General features: G+C 45.5%; 2 protein-coding genes across 12 annotated transcripts in view; one reads left to right on the plus strand and one right to left on the minus strand.

The window, feature by feature from the left end:
• The window catches only part of mkln1 (muskelin 1, intracellular mediator containing kelch motifs), a 159,138-nt gene that overhangs the window by 30,931 nt on the left and 114,518 nt on the right, over positions 1-13,689 (plus strand). The window lies entirely within an intron of this gene.
• Positions 1-13,689, minus strand: part of chst11 (carbohydrate (chondroitin 4) sulfotransferase 11) — a 26,221-nt gene continuing 12,532 nt past the window's right edge. For 7 of the 8 annotated variants that reach the window (XM_077594476.1, XM_077594477.1, XM_077594474.1 and 4 more), the window contains 3 exons: positions 5,697-5,782; positions 3,101-3,330; positions 1-2,609 (listed from right to left, as the gene is read on the minus strand). In XM_077594476.1, the coding sequence (XP_077450602.1) occupies positions 1,985-2,609; positions 3,101-3,330; positions 5,697-5,780 (939 nt within the window). In that variant the 5' untranslated portion in view covers positions 5,781-5,782 and the 3' untranslated portion in view covers positions 1-1,984. Of the gene's footprint in view, positions 2,610-3,100; positions 3,331-5,696; positions 5,783-10,932; positions 12,802-13,689 lie in introns of those variants that run through there. The other variant, XM_077594479.1, reaches the window with a different exon arrangement.

The following is a 13,689-nucleotide window of genomic DNA, read 5'->3' on the forward strand; positions in this document are numbered from 1 at the left end:
AAATTATATTTGTTTTATTCAAAACAGCACAAAAAAAAAAACATTATCGAAACTGTTTCACAAGGATCCAATCCAACCAAAATCCATTTGCTCAAGCCGCGGGTACATAAAAGCTTGGCTTTTCATTTTTTTAATTAAGCAGGACACGTGTGTGTGTGTGCGCGCGTGTGTATGTATGAATGTATGTTGTTAAATGATGTAAGTTTTAAATTGTGTAAAATGTATGGATGTACAGTAATCCCTCGATTAGCACGAATTCATTACTTGGCGATTTTTTGTTCTTCCGCTATTAATTATTTAAAATAAAAATATATTAATTTTTAAGTTCATAAAAATGTGAAAATCCACGCTGAAACTCGTAAGCGGAAGCCACTCTTGCTACTAAGACTCAGCACTGATATATATATATATTTTTTTAAGATGGTGTTATGTATGCATGTTAAATGTTGAATGTATGTATGTCAATTCAACATTGTGTGGCAAACTTCATGAAAAATCATGACTTACCAACCAGGAAATGATATTAGATGGTTGAAGTAGCATCAACAGTTCTGTGGAAGTTTGCTACACAAATACATAGAAGTAAAGGTGAGTGAGGGCTTTGTGTTTAAATGTGGATCAAACTGCTTCTCACCAGGCTAAGTGAGCAAACACAAGGACAACCAGCACCCAACCGGTATCCCAAGGAAGTCTCCCATCCAAGTGGTAACCATGCACAACCTTGCAAACACAAGGACAGCCAGCACCCGGTATCCCAAGGAAGTCTCCCATCCAAGTGGCAACCATGCACAACCTTGCTTAACCTCCAGTGTTTTTTCCAAGGGTAGTATGTCAGAAAGCCAACCAGAAAATTGGATGTTTTGAGTGGCACTCATAATTTGAGCAAAACCAAGCATTAACCCGTGTCGTGCACATTTGACATTGAGTTTGGCCGACCAAACTACATAAACCAATCTAAGTAAGGGTGAATGAGGGCTTTCTGGCTGTGTCTATAGGCAAAGAGTTGGGCTGTCACCCACCCACCAAGCCAAGTGGTATGGACACATCACCCCAAAAAAGCAGCTGTGGGGTCAGAGGGCATTTTTGAGGGGAAGCATGCTAAGAATATAGCCATTACAGGTCTGTCCCGAGGACAGAAATGCATCAAATGGTGTCCATCTAGCATTCTAGGCCCACTTCGAAGTTATTTACAATCTTTTCTTCCAGCACCGCTGTAACAATTGTCCTTCTCTCCTCGTATTGTACAGACTTTTACTTTTAATTAGAGCGTCATGTGCAACAGCATGGCTTTAAAGTTATCGTGCCAACAAAATCTCCCGTGTTTGCCCTTTTTTGGATAGCTTTATCATTGTGTCGGTCAGGTGGGACTTTATCAAGATTGGGGCCACACTGTATAAAGCGCACTGGATTATAAGGCGCCCTGTCTATTTTGGAGGAAATTTAAGACTTTTATGTGCGCCTTATAGTCATGAAAATACGGTACTTGAATTTACTTTTGGGTTGTTTTTTCAAAAAAAAGTTTTTCAAAAAAATAAATAAATAGTTTAGAGACTTAGCAATTCCTCATTTCTGTAACATAAACAGTAAAAAAGTGATTTGTCCACCGACTATGCAAATAATTGTGGCAGCTCCGACGGAGAGCGTTGTTATCAAAATTGGTGTCACTTTTACCAGCGAAAGAATGAAAAGCAAACTAGTGTCCAAATTCTGTCCAGGAGCAAGCAAATCAAATTAAAAAGCCTTTCTGTCAAAAAAGGTGAATTCTCTCTTGCCGTCTCGCGGCAAAACTTACTTTCCAAGACGAGCGCCTGGAAAATAAGGAAGGACTTCTTGGGGCGAGCCCGTGGGTGGCGCCCACGAGCTCCAGTGTCTTGAAATCCGCCGTGTCGCGTCGCTCTTTCCTTTTGCCCGAAGACCCGCTTCAGCCTAAAACCAGCCGACTTGACGTGGCCCGAAGAAACTAGCACGCTAACCCGTTAGCTAGCTAGTCTAGCCGCAGGTAGGCGGGCGTGGAGTAGTTGAACATGAGGAAGTCCGGCTCGTAGAGGCGGTAGAGCCGGCGCCGCTGCTCCACGCTAACGTTGGCGAAGAACTCAGCCGTCATGGCGTCGGTGGTGCGGGTGGATTTGGCGTAGCTGGGGAAGCTCAGCGAGTCGGCGGCGCCGGCCAATCGCAGCACGTAGTCGGCGTCCTCCTCCAGGCTCTCGTACTTGCCCACCAGGTCGTAGCGGATGTGGCAGGGGTGGCACAGCTGGTAGACCGTCTGCCAGTGCTCGTTGAGCGGACCGTCGCGCCGCGTGGCCGGGTCGGCCAGGTACTCGGCGAACTCCTTGAAGCTGACGTCGGCGCCGTTGGCCAGCGCCTCGGCCGTGGCGTTCTTGCGGTAGCGCCGCACGATGCGCGTGCCGAAGCGCTTGTGGAAGGACGAGTTGTACTTGAGGGTGAACTTGTTGCGGTAGGCCGACACCAGCCGCTCGAAGGGCTCGCGCACGAACAGGAACTTCAGGTAGGTCTTCAGCCGACGGTTGATCTCGCCGATGCTGTACTGGTTCAGGGTCTTCAGGTTGGAGGGCACGTGGGCTTGGTTGGAAGGGATTTCCATGGGGTCGCTAGAAAAAAAAAAAAACGGAAATGGAGGTAAAAATCGTGGCCGGATGAGTCGCCTAAAGACGTTTCGCCGACGGACGTTTGACAGATGGACAGGTCGCCGAATGGACGTGCCACCGAACGGTCATTCGGCCGAACGGAAGTTTCGCGGAAACGGGATTCGCGCGCTCGCCCCGCCCACACATCTTTGTGTGTGTGTACCAGTTTTTCCAACCTCGGCCCGTGGGCCATATACGGGACGTTAGGATTTTTAATCCGGCCCGCCACCGGCGTTGTCCAAATTATAGTAAAAATCAATGATTCATTTCCCTTTGCCGCTCATCACTCTCAATTTATCAGTCTACCGTCAATGGCAGCCCGGGAATAAGCACTCTTGGGCGGGCAGATGTAGCAGAACCGAGCCGTAAAATGACAGCCATCGGGTCATTTCATGTCCGTCTGGTAAAAATGGCTGGCAGGGTCCACGCAAGGAAAGTGATGGTTGCCTTCTCACCTATACTTGCCCTGAGCCGTCAGCACCATCATGACTCGCTTCCAGTTGGTGCAGGCCACTTTGGGGACGTAGCAGTAGAGGAGCTCGTGCTCCTCGTCCACCACCAGGTGTTTCAGATCGCCGGGCGTCAGGACCCTCCGCTTGCGGCTGGACGCGCTGCTCGCCCGACACGCCTCGGCCACACGCTCTCGTCGGCTCTGGTGGACCGCGGCCCGTCCGGCCGGCTCCGCCTGGTGGTGGGAAAAATTCAAATCAAATATATAACATAATACATTCATATTATGTCGTTTTTAAAAAGAAAAAGGGCTTACTATATATACTGTCGTTTTTTTTTTTACCAAAAAAGCCTTACTATACATGGTCGTTTTTTTAAAAAGCCTTACTATACATGGACATTTTTTTCAATAAAAAAGCCTTACTATACATGGTTGTTTTTTTTTTTAAAGCCTTACTATACATGGACATTTTATTCAATAAAAAAGCCTTACTATACATGGTCATTTTTAATGAAAAAGCCTTACTATACATGGTCATTTTTAATGAAAAAGCCTTACTATACATGGTCATTTTTTAACGAAAAGCCTTACTATACATGGTCATCTCTAAGAAAGAAGCCTTACTATACAAAACCTGTTACAATACAAACCAAAATGGCGCCATTCAAGTGGCAGCCGGTGGCGGTAGCTCCGTCCACTCTTGCTCGTTCTGTGTTTTTGCTGCTTTTCTGTCTTAATGATTTGATTTGGTGATTCTCAATGATCCCATTTACTTTGATTTGCTTTGTACTTTGTGCTTTTGCTTTGTTGTTCTGTCTAATCACCCTCTTGCTACGGCCACAATGAAATTCCCCGAATACGGAATGAATAAAGTTATCCAATCCAATCCAATCCAATCCAAAACCTATGATTCGCATCCTCCATCAAACGTATGCAGCGACACTTAAGTGCTGGCTTTTTCGACGGCTAGTTTGCATGATGGGATGCGCTGTGGGTTTGCAAGCGGCTCGCTTGGACAGTGACAGAGTGCTGGTTTTTACAGGCGCAATATTCTATTGTTTTTTTTTTTTTAAATACAGATTTAGCTAAGATCGGAAGGAGCTACAATTAAGGGGCACGCTAGCATTAAATTAAAGCGACAATTGTGTTGAGCGGTCTGGAGATGATTGGCCCAAATTGCAGCCACGGCCAACGAGTTCAGTTTGACGGCAGTACGTACAAAGCCCAACGCTAATGACGTCGGCTCTTTTAGCCCTTAAAGCTTCACGGGCGGAGCCTCGGGCCCGCGGCATCTGTTTTTGTCCGTTTAAATCTGCCGCACAAGACGGGAAGCTCTCCGGGGGAGAACCACAAAATGCGCCGTTCAAGGCAAACCGGATTGGCCGCGCGCCATCAACATCGAGCGCCACGCGTTGGTTTGCCCCGTGAAAAATGGACTAAATCCTTCTCTTGGATTCGGAGATGGATTGAAATTGGGCCGTGATTGTTTTCCACAGGACGGATGGATGGACGGTGGGAACAAATTGACCGGGGCCAGAGGTCGGCGACCTCCATCAAAGCTTCCCCCTTGGCCCGCCGTAAGGATTTGTCGGAGGAGATAATAGCGGCGCGCCCCCGCTTTCGCCCCTCCGCTTAATTACGACGTCCGCCCTCGCCGCTCCTTTTGTGTGAATTATAGCTTCACGCGACAGGCGGAAAGAGACGAGGGAATCAAAAGGGAGATTTTCATCGAGGCGCTTAGGATCTCATTTCATTATTAATGCTGTTCTGCGGCTTTACGGGGGGGGGGGGTCTTCAATCGTGCCCAAATACGGTCCATCGTCTTGAAGTCAATTGCTGAAATATTTCACGGCACCTTTTGAAGAGGAAAAATCTCCCTCTGGCCTTTGACTGGGAAGTCAAAGTGAGAGAGTCAGAGAAGGCACACAGATACATACAGCCCTCTCCTGACCTCAAGCCCCCGGTTGGCGGCCCCCGGCCCCCGGCTCCAGTTTACTCTAGCTTCAGCCAAAAAAACCCAACCTCCCTCCCACTCCCGCGCACATATCAATGGGACTTCACATGAGCGAGGACGTGTGGAAAAAACCCAGCGTCGGGCCGTGATGAAGCAGAAAAAAAATTAAAATAAATAGAAGCAAGGCATCGCTGCGGTAGCATCACCTCGGGCCGTTTGCCCGGCGGACACTCTGACACGTGTCCAGCGGCAAAGCCACCAAAAAAGACAAGCGCGGGATTCTATCTATGCGATACGCGTCAAGTTTTAGACTGGGAGAAAGGCATCGTTTAACAAATACCGTATTTTCACGACTATAAGGCGCACATAAAGTCTTAAATTTCCTCCAAAATAGACAGGGAGCTTTATAATCCAGTGCGCCTTATATATGGACCTATACTAAAATTGTTATCACGATAAAAAAAACTAACACAATGAAAATATTCATCTAATTAATCGCAGTGTCCTTTGTGTCCTTTATAACCACCCTAGCAATTGGCTGGCGATCGATTTAGGTTTACACAATCCGCCGGCGAGAGGGTGACGATTTGACGATTGGCGAAGAAGGGGGGGGGGGGGGGGGGGGAAATGGCAGACGGCGACCTACCTGGGAGGGGTCGTAGAGTTCCCGGAGGGCGCTATGGGTGCCTTTTCCACAGCAGCTTTCCGCCACGAAGGGGTTCCGGCGCATGGCTGCAAAACAAGAGGCGGAGAAACGGGGTAAGGAACCGGGGCGTCGCCACAACGAGATGGCGAGAGTGGACTCGTCAGCAAAAGAGTCGACCACAGGCGGCCTTAGTTGTCACGGAAAGACTTTAGCGGGTGACGCAAAAGGAAGGAAAATCATGCGTTAATGACAATCCTCATGTTCACGGATGAGGCCAGAACAGACACCTGCATATTACATGACGCACCCCGTGTTGCCATTAAACTTGCCGGCTGCCACGGACGGCGATACGCGTCGAGTCCGTTCCGACGTGAGATCCTTTTAGATTGGGAGAAAGGCATCGTTTAACAAATACCGGATTTTCACGACTTTAAGACACACATAAGTCTTAAATTTCCTCCAAAATAGACAGGGCGCCTTATAATCCAGTGCGCCTTATATATGGACCAATACTAAAATTGTTATCACAATAAAATAAAATATATCAGTGGACAGGGTACACCATCCTCTACAGCTCTCACAACTACGGCAATCAGCCCCCGACTCTACTATTTTCCCGTAGACAAAGTACTGCGCAGTGACTGCTGGGATATGTAGTAGTTCTTTTGTCAATACACCCAATGGATTGTGGCCTGGCGATTGACATCAGCACAGCTTTACGAAGCATGGAAGGCAGCGTTGGAATAGTTACGCTAGCTACTAGCTAGCTACTATTTGCGAATGGATTGTGGCCGCCTGGACGGACGTATAAAACTAAAATATACATTATATATATTAACTCGGAGCTTGCCGTCATTCCCGGAGGCTTGAGAACTACAAACGCTGGACCCGGCGTTTTGGAAGACTCAATTTGGGCAATTGTTGAATTGGGACACAGAAAATGAGGACTTTGTGGGTGATGATGACGTGAGTAAGTTGTAAAATGGCTAAATAAAGTACAACCCAACTCAGTTTTGCTTCCGTTGCCTTTTTAAAAACGTGTTTTTAGCGTGTGGGTGTAAGAACTATAAATCCCAGCAGTCACTGCGCACCGGAAATCGGAAAAAGAGTCTGGGGCTGCTTCCGGTAGCCAGCGCTATTGCGGTTCATTATTCATATATAATATATATGAGTCTTTAAAAACGGTGCGTCCTTTGTGTGTTTAAAATACAGAAATAGCACTCGTTACTGACACTGCGGCTAAAAATAGGATGCGCCATATAGTCGTGAAAATACGGTAGTATTATTGAAGCCGATGTATCAGGACAGTAGCGCAGTTCCTTCATTTAAGCCTCATAACTTGCCATTTGGTCCGTCACCCACCGTCAATGGCAGCCAATGAGTTAACGTGAAACTTTTTGGTTTGCGGGAAGATGACGGAAAAGTCGGCCAGCTTCAGCCAAACTCAATTACAGGCTTCAAATGAATACCAGCGCCGCGTTTATGACTCCGTTTTACGACGATCGCCCTCTACATGTGTTGGACAATTATCGTTAGCGTCCACCCCCGTCATAAATAATGCCGACAAATCAGAATGAAAGCAGACGGGGTGTCGAAAAGCAATTAAAAGGAAGCGGGGAGCGCATCTGCCACGTCATGCTCTGGGTTTTCGTATTTGCGCTCTCCGCACAGCCGCTGGTGCGTTTGAGTGGCAAATTTACAAATCTGTTGACGGCAAACATGCAAATCCGTGTCGCTATTGGCAGGCGCGCTTTGCCTGTGAAATTCCACTTTTGGCTTTGTTGCCAGGCTGGCCGGGAAATGGGAAGAATAGAAGACGGGGGTGAGGAGAATGGAGCGTGCCGCCGCCGTCTTAAAGCTGCACCGATGCCACGCTGGCACGCCGAATTGACCATTAACCGGCGTAAAGACCGGCGGTGCGCCCAGAATTCCTGCCAATAGGGGTCACGTGGCGGGCGCTTATCTGTTGACGACTGTTAATGACAAAAGAAATGAAGATAAGGCTCACGCCGCTACGTTTTTAACGGAAAAGCATGGACGGAAAAGCTTGGAAATCCGTGATTATCGCCTATGAAAAAATGGCATTGTCACCAAACTAATTCCTAGCTGGGCTTTACGCCAAGGGTGTCAGACTCGGTCGGGTTGGTTCGCGGGCCGCTTTAACGTCAACTTGATTTCACGTGGGCCGGACCATTTTAGATATAATATTGAGATTTTTTTAAAATAAATGGATTAAAAGAACTGGATTAAAAGCCCTGAATATTCCGTTTTTCATAGATCTAAAACAAAGTTTATTTTAGCTTTTTTTTAAATATATTTTTAGATATTACAAAATGATTTTTGAACTAAAAACACAGAAAAAATGGATTAAAAAATGACAATGATTGATTTAAAAGGGGGGAAAATCAGGAAATGTAATATACATCTATACTCTTCATTTGAATATGATCCTAAAACAGAAAGTCGGCACTCATGATTGACTTTCCCAGGCCACACAAAATGATGCGGCGGGCCAGATTTGGCCCCCGGGCCGCCACTTTGACACGTGCTCTACGCGATGCTGTAAATGGGACCACAACACAAAAACTCATCTTTTTCATCCCCACCCCGCGTTTGCATTTTTCAAATCCACGGCTGCATTATTGTAAGCGGATGACAAGCCTTTTGGGCCATGTTGACTTGTTTTGGGATATTTAGCTCTGACAAAACTGCTTTTTATTTTGCTAACTTCCTTTCTTTTTAGCCGTACGAGTCGTACGGTGTTTGTAAGGTTTTGGGGGGGTTTGTAAGGGGAATCATAATCATTTATAAGGGCAGTTATCGGCAGAGGTTGACAGGTATGTGGTAAAATGAGCACCACCTGCGCGTTAGCGGCGGCCGAGTATGACGGCGAGTGAGTGAGTAAGCGCATCGCACATCTGTTCTTCTCATTTGCATTTTTTTTCTTTTTTTCTAAAAACCCACTGTCTGTCTGGTCTCAAAAATGACGTCACGACTCCAAAGACTTAGCTGCCCACTCGCTTGCCTGACTCACGGAATCGCGGCCCGCAGATGTTTTGGAAAAGGCGCGAGCGCGCCGTGGACCCGGCGACTGCCGCACAATTATTGGATTTGGACGGGGGGGTGGCTTTTTTGAGGAGCGGTCAAAGGCGCTCGAGCGTGGAAGGGGGGTGACGGAGCAGACGGCACCGGAGAGAGAGAGAAACGGAAAAAAAACGAGACGAGACGCGGCGGGGGGTCGCGGGAAAGAAGGAGTGAGCCACCGTTGGAGTCACTCAGGCGTTTTGAGTCATGGCAAATGAGTGGCAAAAGTGTGGAACACATGATTCAGTTCAAAGGGAAAAGCATTTGGAATTCTCCCCGGTGCTCTGCGTCGCCACTCGGGGGGGCTTATGAATAAAACATCTAAAGCCGAATTGATATCAAATTAAATTAAATAAAAGGCTCAGAGTTGCAAGGGAGAATGCGACTGACTAATTCATGAGTTGGAAGACCAAAGATTCCTTTAAGGAAGGCTTTCTAGTAGGAGGCGGACGCCATGAGGCTAAAAAAAAAAAGGAAGTTAGCAAAATAAAAAGCCGTTTTGTCGGAGCTAAATATCCCAAAACAAGTCAACATGGCCCAAAAGGCTCGTCAATCCGCTTACAATAATGCAGCCGTGGATTTGAAAAATGCAAACGCATGTTTGAGGGCAAAAATGTACGTTTTTGTTTAACTTTCCGGGAAGTTTTAGAAGTACTGTATTTTCACGACTATAAGGCGCACATAAAAGTCTTCCATTTTCTCCAAAATAGACAGGGCGCCTTATAATCCAGTGCGCCTTATATATGGACCAATACTAAAATTGTTATCACGATAAAAATAAAAAAAATCAGTCAATAGGGTACACCATCCTCTACGCCTAGCGACGTCACTGGCGCTGAAAGATGGACATTCAGCCGGTTTCATTTCCCCGACAAATTGAAGCCGATGTCGCCACTCAGTCAGCGCGAGGGCAAAAACACGTTTGCGTTTGACAGTGCGCCGCATTTTTTTTATCGTGGCTAATTAGACACAGCGTTTGGGGGATAATTAAAAAAAAAAAACAGTGTTTAATAGCCAGACGGCTGGCGAATCCCGCTGGTAATCACGGCGACATTTTCCCACACAAAGCGGCGTAATAACCCAAATGGTTTCCAACGACTTAACGAGACAGGAGGGCTCCCCTAAACAATAAGAGCGCCTTAGCAACCACAATTTTCTCTGGAGAGAAACAAGCATAATACTACATTTAACGATGTACTTACATGGGGAATCCGGATTCAAAGTGTAAATAGGCGCAGAAGAAAACGGGGAATCTGATTGCATATGGGAGGGTATACTAGGCTAACGTTTTTAGTGGGGGTGAATGAGCTGCACATTTAAAAAAAAAAAAAGTTGATTTGATTATAGGTATTAGATTTCCATTGAAATGAATGGTGTTCCACAGGGATCAATGCTAGAGCTATTTATTTTTTGCTTGAATTTTTCTCTGTGGTTGTCAACGGAAACCGGGAATGTAATGGATTGGTTAGGTGAGGGGTGTCAGACTCGGGTTGGTTCGCGGGCCGCTTTAACGTCAACTTGATTTCATGTGGGCTGGACCATTTTAGATATAATATTTAGATATTTTTTTTATAAAGGGATTAAATGAACTGGATTAAAAGCCCTGAATATTCAGTTGTTTATAGATCTAAAACAATGTTTATTTTAGCTTTTTTAAAATATATTTTTAGATTTTACGAAATGATTTTTGAACTAAAAACACTAAAAATTGATTAAAAAATGACAATTACTGATTTAAAAGGGGAAAAATCCGGAAATGTAATATACATCTATACTCTTCATTTTAATTTGATCCTAAAACAGAAAGTCGGCACTCGTGATTTACTTTCCCGGGCCACACAAAATGATGCGGCAGGCCAGATTTGGCCCCCGGGCCGCCACTTTGACACATGTGGTTTAGGTGAAAATCCCCAATCCAATCAAATTGCTACAAACGTCAAATTGTGTCGAATAGTTGATAATCTCAGCCCAAAAATGGTCAAAACAAAGTCCTTGTGTTCAAATCGATATTACCTTACATCATCATGAAATACTAGTTTTTTTTTTTCTTTCTTGAAAAACGGGCTAATTAGCTGTTAAAAACGCAGCACTCGGCATCTTATTTGGCCAACTCTCAGAAAATAGTTGACGTGCAAGAGTGGGCAGCCATTACCTGAAATTGCTTTTTACGGCGCCTCCCGCCGAGACGCCAAGGGTCTACGTCGACTTCCCGCGGTGCCGCCAAGCCGCGTTTTGTAAGAGCGGCGAGTGAGGGAATCGGCGTGTTCAATTTCCCTTGCAAAGCGTAAACGTGGTTCGGGTTCGACACGAGGCCTTGGCGCACCTCAGCCTACGGAAGAGAGAACCTTTGGACAAGAAGAGCCAGCGGAAAGGACGAGTCAGCAGAAAAGGGCGGGGTGTAAAATATCGGACGGCGTTCTGACAAAGGCGGAGAGTGTGTGAGAGGAGCAGTCTTTCAGACGCTCTCTCACACTTGGAAAGCCACCTGACGACTGGAGCTACTTTCATCATATTTGCCTGGATAATAATTCAGGTGGCCGTGGTTACTTGGAGCTCCTGCGCCACGCTACCAAACGTCTGGTCATGGATAGGCAATGGCACCCTTTCTAAGAATAAAACTTCATTACCCACAATCAATACGTGGGTAGGCTGTTATTTCTTCCTTAACCTGTTAGCTCCCGCCATCGCTCATTCAAGACTACTTCTCGTTGGCAAGTGGTCGTGCGTTATGTGGTCGTGTGAGGACATTTGTGTGCATCATTTTGGGAATATTTTGAAGGCAATACAACAGCAAACAGCCCATCGATAGTGAACGTGAGGGTGGAGGCGTGGCAAACCGCTAACCCGCCCAGAACGAAGGTAACAAAAGATTAAGACAAAAATAGAATTCAGTTTTGTGTAAAGTTACATTAAACGTATGTTTGAGTGTGTCTGTATATATTAATCCAAGTTAATTTAAATTTGTTTGTTTCGTTACGAGTGAGTTGCCGTGGATAAAGTCACCCCCGAATGCCCCCCTCCGCCTCCGTGTATGTCGGTGTCTCTACCCTCTGCGAAATTTGTCTAATTTTAGTTATATTAAACACATTTTATTACTATTAAACCACTAGTTATGTGTTACTTTATTAATAGATGGCGAATTAGAAGAAATAAAACATTTTTTCCAATCCAATATCCTGTTTTTGGTGTTTTTTTAGAGGGTTGGAACCAATTCATTTGTTTTCAGTTCATTTCAATGGGAAACGTCCGCTGGAGTTACAAAAAGCTCGACATACGATCTCAGTCCCGGAATGTATTAAGGTCGTATGTCGAGGTACCACTGTACGTGCATAAGAAGACGACATGTCAAGGTGACAAAGACATAACACCATAACGCCCAAAATAGATTATAAACAGATAAAACGCCTTGGATGTCTATGAATGAAATTCAAGGGGAAAAAAAAAAAGGATTTTGCATAAATGAAAAAAACTGACGAGTGCTTGCCACCGCTCGCTCATGGCGTCGCCAGCCCACCGCAGTTATAAACGTGCTCGGACTAGCCCGAAGAATGGAGTTAAAGATGGCCGCAGGGACTAAATTTAGAAGGGGGAGTGGAGAGGAAAAAAAAAGTCAAAGAGCTTTGCAAAGCAGAAATAAAAGAGGCAGCGAATGGGGAAGAGATCGATTTAGATCAAGCGCAAAGGCACTTGAGGATTTTCTTTTCCTTTTTTTGTCAGTCAAGTGGACTTCTGCTAGCGTCCATCTTTTCAACGTCAAAGGATTTTGCCTCAACGACAAGACGGCTCTTTGGCGGACACTCGGTCACTCTCGCTAAGGTCAACCGTACGGCCATTGATTTTCCAGTCTTTGAACGCCCTCAAAAAGGTCGAGCGGCCCACGTCGGATTCTCGAGCGCCAGCTGCGCACGCGAGGGGAGTCCAAAAGGCTGCCAAAGCCGCACCCGACTTGCTTTAAAGAGTCAATCCGCCCGTTTTATCAAAGGAAAGCTTTTGGATTTTGTCTTTAAAAGTCGCAGCTGGAGCGCTGGTGTGTAATTACGGTGCGAGACGGCCTTTGGCGTGGAGAGCTGCCGCCGTTTCCTGTACAGTGGTACCTCGACATACGATCGTAATCCGTTCGAAACTGAGATCGTATGTTGAGCTTTTCGTAACTCGAGCAAACGTTTCCCATTGAAATGAACTGTGACCGGACGATTCGCCGAAAGACATTTTGGCGAAACGTCCGTTCGGCGAACTGTCCGTCGGCAAAACGTCTTTCAGCGAATCGTCCGAGCACCCTCCCATTGATTAGCAACAGTGTAACAATGTTATGTTATGCTAAGGCTTAACGTTTTTATTTCCCCCGCTATGAATGTTAACGCCTTCATTATCCTTGGAATTCCTTAACATTTACAACAATTCAGAAAGTTTCTCCAACACACCACAAGCAGGATTTATTTCAGTTTTCTCCCTGCAAGCTACCACTCACTCCAATTGGTGCACTTTTAAATTATAGTGTGTCTGTATTTTTTTTTTCCACTTGCCTCCTAAAATAGACAGCGCTGGAAATTACAGGTCTTGAGCGTCCGCGGCTTGGCGTGCCGTGCAAACGCTAAACCCACTTTTTTAACTCGCTTTCTGCCGTTGTCCAATTCATTCAGAGCGGGAGATCTGGGTAGACCTTCCTCCCATCGCCCAAGCCCTGAATATTCAGTTTTTATAGATCTAAAACAATGTTTATTTTATCTTTTTAAAATTTATTTTTAGATTTTACAAAATGATTTTTGAACTAAAAACACAGAAAAAATGGATTAAAAAATGACAATGATTGATTTAAAAGGGGGAAAATCAGGATTAATGTAATATACATCTATACTCTTCATTTTAATTTGATCCTCAAACAGAAAGTCGGCACTCATGATTGACTTTC

The sequence above is a fragment of the Stigmatopora argus genome, chromosome 23 (assembly GCF_051989625.1).
Source record: "Stigmatopora argus isolate UIUO_Sarg chromosome 23, RoL_Sarg_1.0, whole genome shotgun sequence".
Taxonomy (NCBI): Eukaryota; Metazoa; Chordata; class Actinopteri; order Syngnathiformes; family Syngnathidae; genus Stigmatopora; species Stigmatopora argus.